At 43.1% G+C, this 22,243-nt stretch overlaps 1 protein-coding gene across 1 annotated transcript in view; it reads right to left on the bottom strand.

Moving 5' to 3' along the window:
• LOC110474068 (serine/threonine-protein phosphatase 2A regulatory subunit B'' subunit alpha) overlaps positions 1-22,243 on the bottom strand; it is a 57,111-nt gene that overhangs the window by 30,985 nt on the left and 3,883 nt on the right. Inside the window, exons 2-6 of the mRNA XM_021537166.4 lie at positions 11,498-11,758; positions 9,967-10,070; positions 7,414-7,516; positions 5,591-5,665; positions 543-629 (exon numbers count right to left, since the gene is read on the bottom strand). Of these exons, the coding sequence (XP_021392841.3) occupies positions 543-629; positions 5,591-5,665; positions 7,414-7,516; positions 9,967-10,070; positions 11,498-11,758 (630 nt within the window). The remainder of the gene's footprint in view (positions 1-542; positions 630-5,590; positions 5,666-7,413; positions 7,517-9,966; positions 10,071-11,497; positions 11,759-22,243) is intronic.

Raw genomic sequence — 22,243 nt, 5'->3', positions numbered from 1 at the left:
CACACAGAGGACAGAGATCGAAATCCTGACATAAGGACACACTGCAGGCACTGGAACAAGAACTAAGCTTCATTCATTATCCTGTGGAGATCAGCTCCTGAGGTGCCTCATCCTGCAATTGCAGAGATATTCCTGACCAGCTGTCAGTGGGCTGAGGGCTGCCTAGGAGGCAGGAAATTGGCTCTCCTACCCCTGCCACTCCTGCAGCTCTTCTTGGCTGCTTGTGAGCCACTTCATATGGGTGCAATGCCATGTCCTGCTTCCCTTTCCTGCTGTCTGGACCAGGAGTCAGGCTGCTGCTCCATGCAGCCTCAGCAAGAAAACAGTCATGCCATGATCTTCTCTCAGTGCCCTGGGGCCATTCTTGTCCTTGCACTTCTCACCTCAACTCAGACACAGCTCCTCCAGTAGCCCCTGCAGACTCCTGGACTGAGCACCTGGCTCATCCCACTGCAGCCCAGGTGCAGCTCCCTCACCACTCAGTCACAGGAACAAGGAATGCTGCTGCACTCTGGATCCTGCTCCCACAGAAACCCACGTACTTGCAGGAAGTTGCTTTTCCTCAGCTCTGTGAGAGTGATCTTCCCCGACCAGGATCGATTGACTGTGTAGAATATCCTCTGGATAACCTGCAACAAATGAACACTGCTCTTGAAATCAACTCCTGAAACACAGCAGTCTGGGAACTTAATCACAGTACCTTGGTTTATTAACTCATCCTGAGGAGACCTCTTTTTAAAAACTGTTTTGGGATCTTTTCTGTAGATACTACTATCCTTAACTGACTACACAGTCTGAAAGCAACATTGGCTTCTTAAACAGTATTATCCCTTTCCAGTGTGTGAATATTTTTACTGTTCTAAATCAACCTCTTTGGGCAGGCAGATGTATTACTTATGTCAGGAAACAGGCTCAAAGTGCTGATGAATTGCTTTGAGTTTTTCACGTTTAAGGGGATGTAGTTTGCATGGATCCCCAGTGAAATAGGGTTCTAGGGGAGGAAAAAAAATACTTCTGATTTTTCTGGTTCCTGCAGAGGAAGCAACACATGTAAATGAAAGACACAGCGAATGCCTGACCCATTGTAACTACAACAATGCCTCATGTTCCCAGTACCTCTGCTGAAAGTAAGCAGGAGAGGTTCTGTTTGCAATTATTTTGGGCAGGTGTTAAACTTGTTTGGCTCCTTTCCAGATCTGCCTCTGGTGAAAGTGAGCAAAAAATCATGGGGGGAGGCACAGAACTCTCAGCCAAAAGTAAACAGCTCCCAGTGTAAGACTGAGCTCACTCTCAAGCTCCTCAAAAAAGCAAACAGCCCTTCTCAATCTGCTCCTTGTCAGCTGTCAAGTAACATCACAGAGTGGGGAAAAACAAATGTGTGACCAAGCACATGCAAGAATAAACCTAACAGGGCAAACAACAACAAATAAATATCACTGGCATGAGAAAGGAGGAATAGAATTGACTTATCAGCACTGAAATTTTGTTGACCAAACCTACTGCAAACCTTTGATGTCTCTAACATGTAAGCACATTGGTAAACTTTAGTGCACACTATTCCAACACAAAAATTAACTTTACACAATAATGTCCACATACAGGGATTCATCAAGCTAGCAGATTAAAGGGATGGATTTCTCTTTTAGCCAGAACTAGTTTCAAGTGGGCAACCACTACTGAAGGGCCATCTTTGGACTCAGTCACACAAGTGCTGGTTCTTGGTCCAGAACAAATCCAGAACAAGTATGAGATTGCTCCCAGCAATCTGCTTTGAGATAGACAGTGAGACAGCAATTGATGATGGCACACAGAACTCTGGGAGCAACACGAATGATGAGAGGATTCAAATGTATCCTAAAGAGACAGAATGATTGATTCAACTTAGCTGAACATGACACCTTTTGGTAATACTGCAGGCCCTTCATCACTCCAGGCCTAAGAGGTGGATATCCTTTTAAAGTTGGGTGTCATTTCAATTAAAAACAGACCAAAAACCAGATCTATACTAACTGTAGCAACCACTGAGCAATGTTCTGTGGTCTCTGAAGCACAAGATGTCAGATTAGGTAATCATAATGATTCCTTTCTGGTCTTAAGCACAGTGTTTGTTTCTTCTTTCATGCCTCTGGTAGTCACTGTCATTCTGGACTTTGGCTTTTGCTTCCAGCTTGCACAAGAGCTCAGAGGCTGGAGTGGTCTCACCTCGCTCATCACCCATTATCACACCTGACAACTTTGTAGCAACTCTTAAAAATACAGGGCATTCACACCATTCCAAGGACTCAAAAACAGCAATCCCAAGAATCAGAAAGAGGACTCCATACCGGTAATTCTTCTTCTCCCCTGCCTGTAGGATAGTAGAAGACAACAAACTATATTCCCATTTGTGACACAAACTGTTTGTCTACCAGACCACATTGATAAAGGTTCCATCTGCTCCCACCTCACCTATCTGAAAAAAAACCTATTCAGAGGTAAAATGGGATGTCTTTTCACATCTCTCATCATGTCTAGTCACTCAGTGAAGGCTTTATTACTCAAATAATGGCCCAGTTTCCACAGACAGTACATAGTATATATCTCACTATAAAGTCTCGGTACTTATCTTTTTCAGGTTGTAAACACCAAGCTGTCAAAAAAAAAAAAAAAAAAAAAAAAAAAAAAAAAAAAAAAAAAATTTGGGAAATTCCTAGGTCATTACCCAGCCTGAGATGATGTGCAGCATGCAAGTTATACTTGTCACTCAGGCCATAACTGGCTTCATTCTTCTGAATTCAGTACACAACCATAGACCCATAGAACATCTTGAGTTGGAAGAGGGCACAAGGATCATGGAGTCAGATTCTTAATTAGCCTTTGGAAAGAGGAGCCTCTTTCTACTTCCCCATTATCCTCATGTAATTGAGCTCCAGGCCCAAACCATTCATGGATGAGTTCCAGACCTTTCCTCAGTCTTCCCACACAAGAACAAAAGCAATTCCATTTCTGGACAAAACAGGAACCTTTATTAATCCCTGTGGCCATTGTCCCCTTACACATTTACATTGATGCTACTGTATAAGCTAAAGCACTTTTCCATAAGTGTTAATCTTTAAACTGTTTTCAGCATAAAGCTTTCCAAGAGCAGCATGCACTGCTAACTCTGAGCCTGGTTTGAACATTCGGGTAGAAGTCACACTAAAGCTTTACAACAAATGCACAGGATATTCTGTGATGTTCTGCATCATCTTCACCAGCTTCAGAAGTTGTCTCTGTTGAAACAAACACAACTGGTTTAGTAATACAGTGGCCAATAAAACAGATATGATACAGCTGAAATTCCAGCCTGCTGTGTCCAAAAGGCTCCTTTAAAAGGTTCTGAGGTGGCAGCAAGAATTGAAATGTGCATTCACATCTTACCCATCCTAGACTGTGAGGGTCACTCTCCAGGATATTTCAGCCAAGTGATGCTGTACCCAGCAATGAACACAAAGCCATGTGTCCTATGGCCCTTGTCTGTAACACAAACATGAACTGTGATTCTTGTATGGCAGTAAAAACAGCACTCTGTCTCTGTAAGGAGGTATAAGGTACTCTACCTTGAAGCAATTAAAATGATCCAAGTGGTCTCAAAATCCAAGGACAAAGCTGTTTCCTTCATTGTCTCCTGGTGGAAATACTGGATTTTGTAACATTAAAGAAGGGTGTGCCAAACTGTCTGTGAAAGGAGAGGTGAGCAATAGGAACTCCTACCATCAGAGAGCAGAGTCAGTGCTGCAGAGGACTGAGTCCTGCCCCTCCAGATGGGCACAGCCTGCCCAGCAGCCTCCTGCCTCCCCAGGTGCTGGCTCTGCTCCAGCCCAGGGAGATTCTGCTGTCAGCACAGACCCCCAGAGCAGTGCTGTCCTGACAGCTGAAGGACAGCTCATCTTTCTCAGGTGTCCTGCTCCACAGCCCTCTCCTCAGCTCAAGGCACCACCATTCCCTGCTCCCTTTGGAGAAAGTCTTGAAATCCACCTGTGTTCCAGCACTGCCAGGAAGGATGCCCAAAGGCTCCCACTGCAGCAGGAAAGCACAGCAGACATACAGGCAGGATCAAGAAGCACTCAGGAGCTTCATGTACTTATGAAAGTCTGGTTCTGTGACTGCTTTGGTGACACAGCACCAAACCCAGGCACCAGGGAAGTGGTGCAAAAGGAGAGAATAAGGAAAAGGTGCTGCCCTTTAGCAGCAGCCTGCACTTCAGTTATCTGGAAGTGGAAGCTCAGCTTCACACAGCTGGTCTCAGCCACATTGTGCAGTGCCCCTGGTGAGTCCAGAAAGGGCAGCAAGGGTGATCATGTGAGGGATTACTCTACAAAGACATTTGTTTCTTGCCTGAAAAATACAGGAACAGTGTGTGATTTAAGAAGAACCCATAAAGGCAGATGCAGAGAATTGCCTTTGTCAGCAGCCAGGGTAACTTCACATGGCATTGACCCATGGATACTCCAGTCAGAAACCAACCCTAGTGTGACCTTAAACCTTTCAGTCTCACCCTTCCATACACTTGAAACACCAAATACCAGGGTGCATTGTATGATAGGCACTTTCCTCACTCACCCATTCATGTGCTCCCATAATTCCCTGGCCATTCCTATACCTGTTCTGGCTTAATGCTTATGTTGTCTTGTTCCACAGGGACTAAACATATTGATTATACACTGCTGTTCACTGTCATGTTCAAGTGCATCTAAAACATTTACAATGGATTCTCATTATACATTTTCATTAGTGTGACAGTTCAGGGTTTACCCTGAAGAAGTGTCTTTGTGCCATCTGCTCCTTGCAGGAAAGGAACAAGCATGTGTGTGCTAGGAGCCTCCCAGCTGCCACATGTGGTGCAGTCCCAGGCAGGCCCTGGCAAACAGGACAAGCTTTAAGCCCTGAGCCCTGCTGGGATATAGCTCCCATCAGGTTTGTTCTTATTTGAATTTGTTACTGCTGTAGAGATAAAACTTCCCAACATGTATATCTTTTATCCAGATTCACACCCAACACCAGTCAAGCTCAAGGCCTAAAAAAAGTAAAAACATACTTAGGTAAAGTACTAGCCTAAGTGCTGACTGCAGAGCTGGAACAAAGCTACTGAACAAACCCCAGCCACAAAAGCTTGGGGACAGAGAGCCTGGATAGGCATCCTGGCAAAAGGAAGGTTGGACAGCAGATCCCTGGAGGCAAAGGGCATTTTGTACTGAGGAACAATCACAGATTCTCCAAGCTTCAGTGACAGAAACCTTCAAACAGGCAGCCTTCCATGTTTCACCAGTCCAGCATAATTCAGGGTGACTTAGCAGGTCCCAAAGACCAAAGAACTTATTTTCCATTCATCAAGCCAAAAAAAGATGGTTTTATAGATTTGCTTAAGACCAGAAAGAACCATTATTAACTTTTGGAATAATCCTTGTCACACATAGGCAGATTATTTTTCTTTTGGAAGCAGTCGTTAAAATACCTCATGGTCAGTAATATTAAAAACACCTACATTTTTAAATAACTGAAGGATTTTGCTGGTAGGAAGAGTGACAGATCCCAAAGGGAGGCATCACAAAGGATCAAAGAAGCAGCCTACCGTTGTAATATACCGGGAATGGAACTCCGGAGCGTCCTTCAGGAACGTGAGGCCAGGATGAGTTTCTACCACATCCTGCAAGGTAAGAGAAAATGAAATGAAATAGATTTTCTTCTCCTTTTAATGCTTAGCAGTTACTGGGTTTATAAACCAATACTTTTACTTTTGAAACTATTTGCAGCATAAACAATAACACTGAAATCTTTTAATCTACAAGAGAACCTTCTATTACAGTAATAGAATGCATTTACTGGGCAATACGCACCTGGTGGGCCAGTTTGATTTACTTAAGGACAGAAAAACAAAGGAAGAGAGTTAGTGAGTAGATGAAAACTCATTTTCATTGAATGAGACAGAAATTAATTAGTTGACCATGCAACTATCTCTTCTCCACGATTTTTGTTTTCCTCCATTCATTGAAGATATTAACATTTGTTAGAACTAGGTGTCAGAAATAAAGATTCCTTGAGGAAGTCTCCTATGTGCAATGAAAGATGTGTGAGCCTCAGAATGCTTACAGATACGATTTGTGCTTTTCCAAAATTCACTCCGACTACCTGTGGAGCTGCCTCTTTCTCAAAAGCAGCTTTTTAAAAGTCAAACACTGGCTCACAATGCCAAATCTGCATGATCAAATCCATGAATAAACTGTTCAGATCCTGAATGAATCAGTTCAAATCCTGTATGAATCAATGCCTGTGTCATTTCTCCATGTCTAACTCCTCTACCCTTTAAAGGGGTTCCAAGTTTTGCTGTGCTTCTTCTATGCCATGGTGCCTTCAGGGTTGTGATATGCCCAAATTTTGGGCAGCATAACAGGATGTCTCAGATGGTGGCATAAATCAGGGTAATTTTGTTGATCTCTGGCTGACTAATAAGACAGGACTGTGCATGCCTTGGATTGCACCAGGAGCTAAAGAGCAGAGCTGCAATCCACAAGGAAAGGCAGTGTGCCCAGTGGAGAAGAGATGAAGAGAAACATGAGAAAATTTACCCATCACAGCCTTGGTTCTGTTTGAGACAGAAACAGCCAGCACAGACACAGAATCTTTCCCCAAAGCAGCATCTCCACAGAGGTTTTACCCAGAGGGCAGCACTGTGTGAGAAATCTAGGGATGTATGGAAAAGATCAGAAAAAGTGCAACTGCTGATCAGAGGAGCAGATGGATGTGATTTATAGACACTATAGAGAAGCCCTATCCAGAGTCTGCATAAATGGCCACAAATAAATAAAACTCTACTTTGTTAAAGTTAATGAAAGGGAAAGAAAGACATGAAATGAGGATGTGCAGATTTAGCCTGAATATTAGGGAAAAAATAAGCAGTGACATTTGTGCACTAGCAGATTTAGAGGCATGTACAGAACAATTGGAACTGCAGAAATTTTGCCAAGATTTCTATGTGATACCGTATCTGGTAGTCTGGCTAGACAAATTTAATTATAATTGTCTTGCCAAGCAACTTTTACAACTTTTCCAATAAGCTTTTATGTTGTGCTTGACTATCATCAGCAGCAAGTATTTTTCCCCAATATCCACATTGAGAAATGGGACAAATTGCAGCCTGCTTACCAGACACTGATAAACATGAATCCTGACAAGAGACCAGTCCTCAATGCCTTTAGCAGGATTTGCAGCAGCTGGTTTGGCACTTAAGCACTTCAAAAGCTTATTTCTATTTCACTCCAAAACGAACCCCACCCAGGTGCTGTTCAAACCAAAGGTCTGCTGGTCCTTGGTTAAACATTTAATGCCACGGAAACAAAGAAGGTGCCAAGTGAACGCAGCTCTGTGGCCGCCGTGCCTGCGGAGCTGTGGCAGTACCTGCAGCAGCGGGATGAAGTCCTCCTGTTGTAGGCAGTCACAGCCAGGCTTTGCCAGAAGGGAAGTGAACCTGGCGGCATCGTCGTGGCAGCTCCGCAGGATTCTGTGGGAGACAGGAGGAGTCACTCCCAGCCCTTTGCACCTCCCAGGAGCCCCGGGAGAGTCACAAAGGCCTTACAGCACATCGCATCTGTGCTGGGAGTCACTCAAATGCTGACCTCAGCCTGCCAGCACTTCCTTCAAGGTTTTCAGCTGCAGCAGGGCACCCAGCAGGGACTTTTTCCAGGTTAACACTGCTGTGGTAAAGCAGCTTTCTTACTAAGCACCTATGGAATCAGAGTAACCTGACTCTTACCAATGCTGCAGGCTCACTCCGAGTGAACAGCACCAGCCCAATGGGATGCCAACAGGATGTGCTCTCCAGTGTAACCCTTCACTATACTGCAATATTTGGAGAAATTGAAAAACTACAGGAACTGAATATTCACCAGGAAAAATCACTTCTAGAAGGAAAAAAGGCAATCCCCTGTTAATTGTGGCCCATCTGGAGCTGTGCACCAAAGCCACAGAGAGCAGCCTAATGAAGGCATTAGTAGCACTGAGCATTTGACGAAGTGTGTAACCTCAGTCCCCTCTGGTTGACAGTGTGCATCTGACACTATCTCTCTGTCTTCTTCTCACACAAAATACTGCACTGGCAAAAGGTATCACAGTTATGTGATTCACTCCACAGAAACTCATAAAGAGAGGAACTCCATGCCATTTACCAAACACTGGTAGCAGAGCACAACATTTGGATATATCAAACACTATGTTGTTCACATAGTATTAGGGAAACTCAGAAAACTACATTGTTTTCTTCATTAACTCTGAAAATATAAATGCACTGTAATTATTTACTGTGATCATTATTCACCACTTTCCTCTCCTGAAAGTGCATGAACATAGTACTGAAGTGGCAGTAGTTCTCCAGCCACACTACCTTGTTTCCTGCTAATTCTGGCCTCATCACTCTGGAAAAGGCAGACTACAAAATAGGGTTCTCTTAAATAAGCAAAAAAATATTTAGCACTCCTTTTGGCTGCACATTCCTATCAAGGTAACTGTCAATTTTACAGATATACTCTAAATCAGCTGCAGAAAGGGGTGCTAATATTTTACCTTAAAATATCTGGCACATAAAGATGAATCCCAAAGCCCTGTTTTAGCCACAAACAAAAAGATCTGACGTTCAGAAGTGTTTTATATTGAGCAGTTCCTATAGAATTGACAAGCAGTGAGCATGTGGCAGTTTGAGAAGTCAGTCATCTACTAAGAAAATTGAAAATAAGGTTCACAGCAACTAAAGATACCTGGTTTAAAGTTACACCTGTGTTCACATAGCTGCAGTTGAACTTTACCAGAAATACTACATTTCTTCTGTTTTTCAGCTTTCCAGCAAAGATTTTATAACTCTCAGAGGGGAAGAGGTGGGGATAAAAAAGAGTATCGTTCTAAAAGAGCAATTAAGTGAGAAAAGCATACAAAGCTTGGCTTGGAAATGGGGTAGTTAAAAGGATACAGAAGAGGGACATGACCGCAGTCTGCAAATATCTGAAGGATGTGAAAATCAGAGAAGTGAAAATGTGGTATCATACATGAGGGATTAATTAGAAGTAATTGAAGGAACCTAAGGAAGGAAAATATATTGTCTGTGTCAAGACAAACTTAGAGATCACAGTCACCCCTAACATTTTTGTAATTTTGCCAGGGTAACTAGAAGCTGTTTTGACAACATCATCACAGGAAATACTTTGGGAATTCAGGGTTAAAGACTACGTCAAGAATCTGAAGAACAACCATTAAGTAAAAAATTAGAACTCTCTCTGGAGAGGAGATGGAGACGCTGTTCAGGTGTTTCACAAAGTAGACTAAAGCCTGAATTGCCCTGGAGGGAAAAAGATTAGGCAAGAGAACAAGTCTGCTCCATGTCAGAGCTGACTCCGAGCATAATGCATCCATCCAGAGCTCTCCACCTTCACAGTGTGGACTGTCAAACTCCACAGATAAATTCAATAGCTTGCTTGGGAAAGGTAGTAACTATTAAAGCTCCCAGAGTACCCAGTTATATGATGATGCTTATTTCCACATTCCTCTTTCTGTCCTGTAACACTATGACATACCTCCTCTCCCAGTTCCCAAATGGCACTTGCTTAGTGCACTAGTGTAGAGCAATAAGGCTGGGCACAAATATACCCCAAATCCACAATCAAACTACCAGATACCTCAGAACAGCTGACATTTCTGAGGAGCTTGTAAATATATTTTATAGACCAACTAACTTAAAACATCTATACAATTACTTCCTTCCAAGTTTGTGAATGTCAAATGGAAACAAGTGTCTAGAGGGCTTGGGGGGAAAAAATCTCAAGCCAATGGAGATTTTTAAGCCACTTAAAGAAGAGGAAAATTGCATGAAAATCTGGTGGAAAAGAAAGGGAAAAAAAGAAAAAAAAACTCGTATGGCAGGCTGATTCCTTCTTGCAGAAAGCATTTTGTATTTGCTATACTCACTTTCTCCACATGGACACAAAGGAGTGCACAGAGACACGTCCGGTCCTCTCTCCCCCAGATGCACTGAACAGAGGTGCTTTCCAGTAGAGTGGGCAGCCACAGATCTGTAAGGAAAAAGCAGGGCAAGGAGGAATACAAGAACAGTCCCAAGAGGAACCTGCTCATTTACACACCAGACTCACCACTGAGACTTTACACATGTGAAATAGAGTAGTAATGGCTTTCTGACCCACCTATGTGCCATTTATTGCATGCCAAGGTTGAAAACTTGCACACAGCTTTCTACTTTGTCATGTGCCTTTTCAAGTGGCTGAGAAACACTCCTCTCAGGCTAGGAAAAGGATCTGGACTACTCAAGCTCTGAACAGTTTAGCACAATTCCCTAGGAAGTGGAATGGAGAGACAGGCACTTCCTTCCAGAAGGACACTCACACCAGCTATGTCCCCCACCCACCCTAAAAGAGGAGGGCCTATTCTCCTATGGGATAACCTGTCACAGGCAGCAAGGGAACCTCAAGTCTAATTACAGACCATTAATGAGTAAATGCCTAAAGGTGAAGTAAATCCCACCATGCAATTTTCAGTGCAGTGCCTGCCACCCAGCACAGTCCATTATTTCCAATACTGCAAGATCACAGCAGGGGAACACAAAAATGAAAGCACACATGGGAAGGATTTCTTCCAGCCAAAGGCCTCCCTGACCAGCACTTTTGAACCAGCCTCTGCAGAAGCTGCTGGCTCTCAATAGCAGTCCATGAAAGCTTGGAGAAAGCATAATTGCTCAGTTTACAGTGCCAAAGACTCATTCAGGGCAAGCTGATCATCTAGGATGTGTCTGATAAATGCTGGTTTTAGATCAGCAGCACTGTGAACTGCAGCTGAGGGAGAGGGAAAGAGAAGGGACCATCTCGTGTGCTCCCACACAAGTGCTGTGTGCTGTCCCCTGAAGGCAGAACTCATCACCAGCTACCACCTGCCCTGTGGGTACTGAATGTGCCCAGCTCAGGGGCTGAGGGCTCACTGGACATTTCCCCTTCCACATCCTGGGAGCTGGAAGGTGGAAGCTGCTTCCTCACACAACACTGTAATAGCGCCTACAGCTCATGCTAGCTGAGCAGGACAGCTACAAAAAGCCACAAAAAGGGCAGCTGATACTACCTGAAACCACAGAAGCCAACAAATTTTTGCCTCTAAGTTTCTCAATCTTCTGGGCAGAAATATGAAGAAATGGAGAAACAAAAATGCAATTTGTATTTGCTAAGTAATCTTAGAGAACTGCTTCATAAATCAAAGCACGAACAAGCACATATCTGATGTGACAATCAGCAAACGGAACTCATTTTTGTTTACTATTATTTAAATCTAAACAAAAAACTTCAGATCAAAAGGAAACTGGTTCTTTTTTCCACTACAACAGCTGTGAGACAGACTGAGACTACAACAAAGTATCTCTCCCAAAATTAAAAACCTAAAGAATAGATTCACAGAATCATTAAGGTTGGAAAAGACCTCCAAGACCATTAGTGGCTACCTTAGCAATTTTCCCCATTTCACAGATGTTTGCTTTCCCATCTTCAAATTCTGTAAAGGCCTCTTCAATCCTGGCAATGATTTCTTCATGGTTAGTGCAGACATTTGGGAGTCCTTTAGGGAAGTAGAAACGTGGAATGTTTATGGGCACAGGGGTACTGCTGGTGGCTTTATTCACAGGCAGAGGAGTGCAAGTGCTAACCACAGGCTGCAGGGGGGCTGGGGATGAAGTTCCTGCCTTCTTCTCTTGTTTGCTTTGAACCTGAAAATACAATAAATAACAAACACATTTTAACATCATGGTACATGGAGCAGAAAAAAATAGTTTGTGCTTCCAGTGATTAGGAGGAAAATTAAAGTCCACCAACAATTAAATTATTGCACAGGAATAAAAATGCATCTTAAATAGACAATTAAAATTTTCTGTAGTATTAACCAGTGCAATTTTAGGATGTTACACCTGCTTTTATGCTATTTCTAAGCATTTTACATATGTAGCTGTGGCTCATGATTTCCTATTGAGTCACTCTGCAACTCAGTGAAACCACAGATAAGGACAATGCTATTTCCTCTCATGCTGGACTTAGTCTCGTCATTCTGCCCCATGAACAACAAAGTATCTGCTCTTCAGTATTTCCCCTCTGAACCAGAGCACCCACCCACACAAACAGCTTGCCTAAAGTATGAGCAAGGCTACATTCAAACAAGGATATTTTCCATCCATGGGGAGTATAATTAGCTTGCCAAAGCGCTGCTTCAGAGATAAATTAAGAAAATATTTTCAGGACTTCCTTCTCAACTTCAACTAGCCTTTTATTTTGTGCCCAACTTAAACAGTCCCAGACCTGATTTTATGAAAGGTACTGAGCACTGGTAAATCAATTTTTTTCATCAGGAATTAGGAGCAGCCAGCAGAGTGTCATTAGGCATTCACATGATGTCTTTTCCTCACTCCTCTCCTAGCTGTAACAAACATATGCCTGATATGATGGTCCCCACTGGATCCCCTCCCCAGTGGATCTCCAGTTCTAGCTCTACATCACAGTCAACATTTGTATTTAAGTTCACAATGAGACCCTAAACCAGGGAATTTTTCAGACATGGGAGGGAACTTTTTTTAAACTTTGATAAGTAACTACAGCATAAGCTGCAAAATAGCTGCTGGAATGTGGAAGGATGAGGAATTCCCTGCTCCCCCAGGGAGACACTCCTTCCTGGGAAAAGGCAGCAGGCTTTCCCACTGCACAATGGTTCCAATGCAAGAGTTTTATTACTATAACAACATATGTGATAAGGCATAGAAGGCAACAGTCAAGTAAATACAGCTGTGACTTTCAGTTTGTTTATTCTAACTGTTTCAAAACAAAATGGTTTCAGGATAAAGCAGCCAAGTCTGAGTCCACTAAATGCAGAAGAATGTATATGATGAACTGCCTTTACTTCATTATTTTCTTTAAAATTGGAGCTTTTTTCTTAACACATACTGAATCTCCCAACTAGCCAAAGATTTGCTTGCAATGAGGTAAAGGAGTGAGAAGTGTAAAGGCTTCTTTAAGCACTATTTTTACCTGGAGTTTATAATACTTTATAACCCATTCATCAGAAACCCATCAAAGAAGAGAGCGAAGGCTTTTCCACCTCTTCACTTCTCTGCTTCATGGCCCTTTCTTTAAATGGGAGGACCTCTTTCTTCTCCCAAATGCTGTCCCCATTTCAGTAGCAGGAACACCAGTACACACAATCCCCACCAGCCAGAACAAACTTGTCCTTAATTGCTCTGTACATTAAACCTGGAGCTTGGAGTACTTCAAGATGTCTTCTCCTCTGTCTTGCTACACAGGAAAAGCTGGAGATCATTTTCAGTCTTCAATATTTCTAACAATACCAGTATTCAGAGTTTGAACAGCTCTTAACCTTTGGAGAGCCAGCCTGATCACCAACACCTGTTCTCCCTTATGCCATCCTTGAGTGTTCCTCCTCAGACACTGCACATCTTTGTGTCTGCTCCTGAGTGATGCTGGAGCTCAGAGGGGACCAGGAGCTCCTGGGCTCCTGAGGGCTGGAGGATGGTGAGCATCAGCCCTGGTCATTCGTCCCACATTAGGACAATGCAGGTGATCTGAGGTGGTGGCAGAGGTGAAGCTGGGGAGACCTGGGCACTCACTTTGGGAGCACAGCTCACTGGCTTAAATAAAAGACAACCCTTCTCCCAGCTTCCTCCTGCCCTTTTTCCTCAGCAGAGCAGCAAAAGCAAAGCCCAGACCAAGTGAATGTGTGTGGGGAGGGAGCACCTGGCCCCAGCTCAGGGATCACACAAATCACCACTTCTGCTTCTACCATCTGCTCTCACCCTGCCTGCCCTGCCCTGCCAGGGGCTTCTCCAGCCAGGACCCAGCTCTGCTCAGGAGTTTTCCCTTTCTGGATCCCGGCAGAGGGGAAGTTCCTGCCAGTCTCTCACAGCACCATATTCATACAAACAATGCAAAGCTGGAACAGATCTCGAGGTGCCAACTGCAGCCACTTGACTTCTATAATAGGACTTCACATCAGTTTACTCGAGGTCACTTCTCACAAACAGGTTTATTGCTCCCTTAATCTCTTCAGGATACACTGGCACTCCCGGCTGCCAGCGCTGGGAGGAACTAAGAGAAATTACTCAAACGTAACAAAAAGTTCCACAAACCAAGACGTTCTTTCAAAAGACACTTACTCTTCACTGTAACAATACATCCCCTTCCCTTACAGTACAAGGGAATGATTAAATTGTATTTTTGTTTTCTTAGAAGGTGAAGAGAAGTCCTCAAGTAGAGAGCAACAGCACTGGGCCATTTTTGAGCTTTGTCTTCTTCCTTCTTATGTAAGAAATGAGCTGCTTATGACACAAAGAGAAAAAAAAAAAGTAGCAACTAGTCCTTGAAGATTTTGATCCCTAGAACAAACTTACAAATTAATACTCTGGGATGGGTATAACCAAATGCAAACCACTATGGGGACAAGAAGAAGTTAATTACAACTTTTTGTGAAAAAAAATTAAGAAAGTGGTATGACGGGAAATTCTGTGGAAATTCCTTGGAAATAAACAGTTTCTTATTGCAAAAAGCCTTAAATGCTGTTTGCCTAGCAGGACACACTACTCCAACAGGGATGTGCATTTTCAGAGAGGACAACTAAGAAAGGAAATGACAAATACTCTAATAAATCTCTCAGCTTTGTTACAATAATTAACAGATAAGCTTTTTTTCCTTTCTTTTCTCAAGAGAAAGGTGAGATTAAAGGCCATTTTTAAATACCACTCCGTAGCATTCTATAATTCACTCTAACTAAAATCTGTCTCTCCACTATATCACCTTTTGCCAGCCATACAATTTTATTTACGGACAGACAAAAATAGTGACATCTGTGTTATAAATAAACCAGACAGAACTACAGCCTCATTGTAGCTACACAAACAAAGCACAGACTAAACCTCTGCCATCCCAGCCTGTCTCCCAGGGATGTGCCAGTCCCAGCAGAAAACTCCATGGAAGGAAGCAGTATCACAGAAAGTACTCAAGTTCTTTCTACTCCTTCCTCCTGGTCCCAGGCTCCAACAGGGTCCTAGATAATATATTTACCAGTTTTTTGCTTTATTTCCAAATGGGATAGTGTAATCCTCTTTTCTAGGGTACAGTGACTCAGCCTGGGTTCTCGCAGTCCACAATGCTGACTTAATGTCTCCTTTCATTTTTCATAGTTCCTGCCTTCCTGAAGTCTGATGGTACCTGGACAGAAGCCATCCTCAGAGCTCATTAGCTCTCTAGCACTGGTTTGTATCTCTCACCCGAGACTTTCTCTTCCTTTCCCTCCCTTAAGCCCTTTCCCATCAATGAACCTTCCTGCTGCCTATTTCTTACCTATTTCCAAGGACAGCAAGAACAAAGGCTCATCTGCACATGGCTCCAAACATCAGAGAGCTATGAGAAAACATTTCTGGAGAGAATATTTTCTTCCAGGAAACAAACTCCAATCACAGCAAAACAAAAATGAAAACAAACTTTACCTAAGCAACTCAGAAACCTAAAAGGATTTAGGTGGGAGTAGACACAGCACTAATTGTAAGGTTGGGTCAAGTTCCTCATGGCTTTCCCCAGTCAAGTTTTGCAAACAGAGGCATCACACACCTCCACTGCCAAGTGTGCCTATAGACCTTGGACACGGCCCTCAGCACCAGTCCAGGCTGAGAACACAATGGCTGAACAACAGCCCTGCAGAACAGGGCTGAGCACGAGCCTGCAGCGAGGGCTGATTACAAATAAGGCCAGTCATGTCCTGGACTGCCTTAGGAGTAAGGCCAGGAAGTTTTTATCTCTGACACTAATGAGGCTGCATCCGGGTTCCTAGGACCAGTTTTGGGCCTTCACTTCAAAACAGAGATGGGAAGAGACCAGCCAGAGACATGAAGGAGGGAAATCAGAAGGCTGTGATGAGGGTCAGGCAGCAGGAGACACTGAGGGCTGGCCCTGACTAGCTAGGGGAAGGGGAAGCCAAGGGATGGGCTAAATACAGCCTGCAGCTCTTGGAGGTGCAGTTACAGTGACAATGGAACCAAAGTGCAGCTTGGGAGCCTTAGGCTGGAGGACACTGAGGGAAGTACAGCTTTTGTGAGAGGTCACCAAGAAGGGCTGGGTGAATCCCTGTCCTTCGGGAAAGCCAGTGCTGATGTGACCCAATGTTAGAAACAGTATTCCTATAAGTGAGATGTTGGGCTAGAGACCTCCCTTCCCCCCAACACTGCTATGGGAGGCTCTCTGATCCTTCTATAAATAGCTCTGCAAAAGATAAGCACAAGAACTGAAATTTCCAGCCCTTGAGATAGAAGTTTACCAACACCCTTCTTCCCCACTTTCCTGGTCAACATCTGTGTGTTCCACAAAGCAAAGAAGTCTTCATTCACTTCTCTGCTCCCTGTCACCACCTTATCACCTTTCCACCTGCCAGCACTTTTGTTTTCTTACTGGGCCTAGTTATCTCTACTTGGAGCTCATTCCAAGCCCCAAGGTATAGCCCATCCCACAAGGCACAAAATTTAATTACACCTCACTGCTGCCACGTGGGAGAACTCCTATCCCTACCCTCCACCTCCAGAGGTCCACTGTCACTCTGGGAACTGATTTAACCCACGTGGAAAGGCAGCAAACAGACTTGGCTTTGTTGCAGGATGATATTCAACTGCGTTATGAATTATGGCAGCTCACAGAAAGACCTGTGGGGCCCAGGACAAGAGAAGGCTGACACATGTTGAGGAGGCAGTAAGAAAAGAAGAAAAACACCATCTTTTTTGAACACTGTAGTATTTCACGTGCCTTGAACCGGCAGCCCCAGAACAATAATTCCCAACGCATTCAGCAGAGAAATTGTTCCTGCTTCAGACCAGGCAGAGGGCTCATGGACCAAAGCCTCGTCCATTTTTCCAGCTGTTCTATCCGGAGGTCTCATCCCTCCCTCCCGGGTTACATCCTTAGTGATCAGACTAACTCTGGAGAGGGAATTTAGCTGTGCTGTGGTTCCTGACATGGCTCGGCCCCGCCCAAGCCATTACTGCACATTATTACCTCATCCAATTCTCCCCCAGGGAGTGAAAAACACACGTTCCAGAGATTAACCTCTGAGATGTACTTTAACCTGTCAGCAGAACGCATGAAAAAATGTGTCATAATATGTTTTGGAGAAATTTTAATGCTGTTTCTTAGGAAACAGCTGCACTGATCCTAATTTCAATTTTTTAACATCCTCTCTGGGTCACCCATTATTTAAATACAGATAAAGCTCAAGATGGGCCAATCTCAGCAAATTGTGAACCCTCTAAATCTGGAGTGACTACATGTCCATTTGGTGTCCTAGTACATCCAATCTTTTGTCAGTTGTTCCAGAGGGCGAGTACAGCAGCTGGGATTTACCAAAAGCACACAGTTGTGATACAATTTCCATTTCTTTGGCTACACCTCTGTGATCTTCAGGGTCTTTTCAGGACTAAATTGTTCTATTATCTCCTTCAGCCACAGCCCAGTAGCAAACAGCACAAAGAAACCCCTTGGGATGGTAAAATCATAAAAACCAAAGCCAGGTGGGCTGGTCTGCACAGATTTGTACAGTTCACAGCAGACAGCAGAACCCTGTGGTTCTTCCAACATGCAACAACAAACATTCAGAGCAACCACACAAACAATCTCACAGAAAATATCTAAGTCCTACAATACTTCTCCCCCATTATTAAATCCCTACTCTTGCTGTTAATTTCCTCCCTTGTTTACAAAGACATTTAAACTCTGCAATCTAAGCCTGGAAGGTTTATTTTTAAACCTGCTGGTATCTAGCTGCAAATAACTTTCTGCAAATAGACACGCCTAGAGGGGACACAGATTGATTCTCTGATCCAATAAAAAATAAAAAAATAATTAAAAAAAAAAAGGATAAAGAAATGCCAAGTGTCCAAACCTGGGCCTGCTGGAAGGCCTTGAGCCGCCTCTTGAATCGAGAAGGAAGAACAAAGTCACAGCCCTTGGCAAGGAAAGCTAGCTCCCCTCCCAGATCTGGGTCCCTCCGCAGAGAACTCTCCTTGATCATCATCCTGGGCAGCTCCTAAGCAGATGTTGACCTTTCCAGAAGGGGCACGGGCACTCTGGAGGAGACCACGTCAAGACCAGCACGTTGCTTTCTTGGGTTTGATTTTTTACAGGCAAAAAATGACAAATGGCTTCAACATATTATGTCTTCTCTCTCTTCACAAGGACAACATCTAGCAATTTTAACTCAGTCCTGAAGCCAGAGGTCCCTACTTGAACCAATAATCAAAGTGTCTTTCAGTACCACCAGGATCTTCTGCCTTCTTGTAATACTTTAATTGAGAAACATGATCTACAAGTGAATCTATTTCCCTGCTGGCTACATGACAGACAATCTGTCCTTGGCTTGTAATAGGCCAGGGGTGACATGAGAAAGGAAGCACCCACCACCACTACCAAGAGCTCTAAAATTAGATGCTCTGCAGAAGTGGCTAAATATACCACCTTCCTCAATAGTTCCTACTTTGTGTGCTCCGGTGCTGAGACCTGAGGGGCACCTCTGGGTCAGTCAGGCTCAGCTAGAGTTAAACCAGGCTCAGCCAAGGGCCCCTGTGGGATGGCAGTGGTTTGAGGTCCCTGCTGCTGAGGTGATGAAACACAGGAGCAGCATTAGTTGCCACTCAACTGAAGGCTGTAATTTTCAAAAAACATAATTCTTTCCTTCTTGCTGGAAAAAGCAAATCATCTAGTTCCTTTAATGCCAAGCAAGCACATAAGGACAATCTTGGATAATAAGCTCAGTCATTCCCAAGCAGCTCTTAAGAAAACAGTTTCCTAAAGACATCAAAATGCACCATTCTTGTTATTCACTCTCCCCATAACTCTCATGAGGGAAAGGCAAAGCAATTCTTGGGGGACAATAGTCTACTTTTTCTCTGCACATCTTGGAGCAAGCAGACTTTAAACCCATGCTCTAATTTGTCTAGGCTTGTTAGAAGTGTGTTCTCCTTATCATGAGAATGGTGCTGAACAAGGGCCTAAATCCAATTCTTCCCACACAAAAGAGTCCCATGGAGTGCTTCCCCTGCTTGACTGTAAAAAATGAGCCACTCTGCCAGGATGCCATCTAAGTTCAGAAACACAGAAAAACACCCAATTTTGAGCTAGTAGGGCTTGCTCTCATCAAGGTATTGCATTTGAAATGCACAGATCTCAGTGAAGCTCACAACAGAAAGCTTTTATTGGACATGTGCCTTTGAGGTCTTTTCCTGGGCTCCTGTAGAAAGCCCCAAGTTAACATGAAGTCCAAATGAGTACAAAGCCTAACAGAATGGTACAAAGAGGATGGGGATGAAAAAATACTTCCAAAAAGGAAAAGGCAGGCAGGAATGTTTGAAGAGGAACTGCCACAAAATAAAGGATACAGATATCTATATGCAACACATTTGGAACAAATTTGTTTTTTCTTACTCTGACAACTTTTTCCTAAACATTAAGGCAACACCTAAAGAGTCCATGAGGCTGCACTGTACTGGGAGTGCTGCAGATCTCATGCAGCAGCATGTCAGGAGGTGATTTATTGTAAATCATCTGTGGCAAGTGATGGATGACTTCATGTTCTGCTTACAGCAGAGGAAATGAAGCCCAAGGAACCTCTCTGACCTCCATCTGCATCCAGACCAGCTACAGAGACCTTTGACAGACATACACATTAAAGAGACACACTAATCTGGCAGCCACTAGTTCCTACTTTAAAAAAACAGCACAGCCAAATATTTTTCATGCTCAAATTAACGAGTCACAAAAGATCTCAGAAGTTTGTGAGGTTTTCACTGATAACCTGAAAAAATGCAAGTAATCCAGAGGAAAGGCTCACTGTATCTGTATTCCAATATTTTGGAATAGGTTTCTAGCATGCTACTTCCTGTCCTCAAAACACACAAGGTGAATGTAAATAAATATACAGTACTATGAGAAATCGACAGTAAGAGAATCTTGTTTCAACACCTTCAAAGACAGCTGGACAAAACCCTCAGCAGAAAAGTCTGGTCTCAACAACCAGACCAACTGCACAAACAACAAATGCAGAAATCCCTCCTTGATGTAGGTGACCCAGGTTAAAGGTGAGAGATGCCAGATTGCCTGTAAATTGGCTTTCATTCTGAGATACTTTAGATTCACTTAGACTTGTTTTTATTTCAGTAACTGTTACCAACAGAAAAAAAAGAAAAAAAACCATAGTTATTCACTATTTATGTTGAGAAGTAATGAATAATTGATCTTTAAAAGGAGCACAGATTGTGTGTACAGCTTAAGTGACAGATATTATCAATATCTGATCAAAACAATTTTTAACATATGTAAGATGAAAGTTGATTTTCCAGAGTTTTACATTCTATTTTAGGCACATTTTGAGAATATAGAATTATTTCAGAACAAAATTAAAGTTACTGTGACATTATAAAAGCCACTTTTTACAATTAATCACCCCATACAAGATCCTTGAAAAGAATATCATTACATTTGCAAAACAAAGTAGTGAACAAACTTATGAAAGGGGCAGAATTACAAAGTTGCAAGGTCAACCTTGACTTTGTATGATTCAGAAACAGTTAATTCTGCTCAGAGCCTTCTTAGGGCCCCCTGATTTAAGCACACAACACAGACATTTTGATACAAAAAAGCAGAGTGCATGGCCTTGAGATGGTGGTTCAGGGCACAGGAAGTTAAGAACCTTCTGAGAATCCCAGAAACATCAGTCATTCGGGAGAGGCAGGATTAAACAGACACTGCCTAGAGCCCATCCAGAGGAAATGTGGAAACAGGGAACAGCCTCTGGATACTTCACTTAAGGCTCTACCACCTGAGATATAGCATGGTTATAAAAGTGGTCTCATCAACCCCACAAACGCTCTGCTCCCAGACCCACTGTCCCCAGCCAGAAATGGTTGGATCACCTATCTGACATCAGCCTGAGCTATTCCACTTGCTAAAATGGCAGAAAAAAAGTTAGTTAGGTTTAGCTTATATACAAGAACCATAGTCAGGATAAAGAAGGTTTCAGAACAATACAATAGGAAGTCAAGGCACAGAGGAGAGAGAAAGAAAGAGCAGAACTGCTCTTTCTGGCTCACTATAACACAAGTAATCCTTTTGAGGAGATACCCAAGAGCAAAGGGACAAAAACCAAAAGGGTCTCTTTGTATCAAAGCCTAGCCCTGACCTCTGCTCCCAAAATTATTCATAAGCTTTATTCAACAGCTCTTGAAATACAACACATGAACAAAACATGCAGAGCCTGCACCACACACATGGGATTCTGAAAACAGAAGGACCAGATTGCTTAGAGATTTTTCTAGGCTTCTTTCACTAGAGCACCACTCCAAGCATTAGCTGATTTACTTTGTCAAATCAGCCAACCTGTACAGGTGGCAGATCAAGGATACAGACAGGTTACAGTCAAAAACATCCACCACTGACTTCTCCAAGGACTTTGCATATGACATTTTACTCAAAGGCAGCATTCTTTACCTTCCAACACACCCCAACACTCAGCATTTCTGCAGGTCAGCTCAGAGCATCCCAACAGACCCATTTCCACCTTCTTCATTGCTTACTGGCTCCAGTTTCCCCCAGTTCCCTCAAACCTGCTGGTCACTCCAGCCCTCCTCACTACAGACAAAAATACAGACATGTACTAAGGGGCTTATTGATCTCTAAAAGGCAACTGCAGTCTTCTCACCGACTATTTTTTTTCAAAACCAACATACTAAAAAATCAGCTTAAGACAGGCACAGAGAACAGGAAATCCCAAAACAAATAGTTCAGAGGTTTAGAGATAAGCAACGGAAAACTGGATCTCAGAATGGGAAATGTTGAACAGTTTAAAAGTATGCAATGCTTCCTGGCCTGCCCAAAAGGAGCATGATGCCCTTACTATGTGCTCTGCAAAACTGATGGACTTCTTGAGTATTCATTTCCTAGTTTCTAAATATTTAGATTTTGAAGATGAAGAGGCAAGTAATCCTTTTGTTCTCTGTGGAGGATCATAATTGGGTTTATGATAAAGAGGAAGTATGTTGCTGATATAAATTAGCACAGATTCAACACAGATAGGCCAGCTGAGCCAGAGGACAGCCTGGTCTGAAGGATTCTCCCTCTCCTTTTTCATTGCTTAGCATTGAGGGATATTAAATATGTCACAA

Source organism: Lonchura striata, chromosome 9 (assembly GCF_050655825.1).
Source record: "Lonchura striata isolate lonStrDom1 chromosome 9, ASM5065582v1, whole genome shotgun sequence".
Classification (NCBI taxonomy): domain Eukaryota; kingdom Metazoa; phylum Chordata; class Aves; order Passeriformes; family Estrildidae; genus Lonchura; species Lonchura striata.
This window is presented reverse-complemented; position numbering and strand designations above follow the sequence as displayed.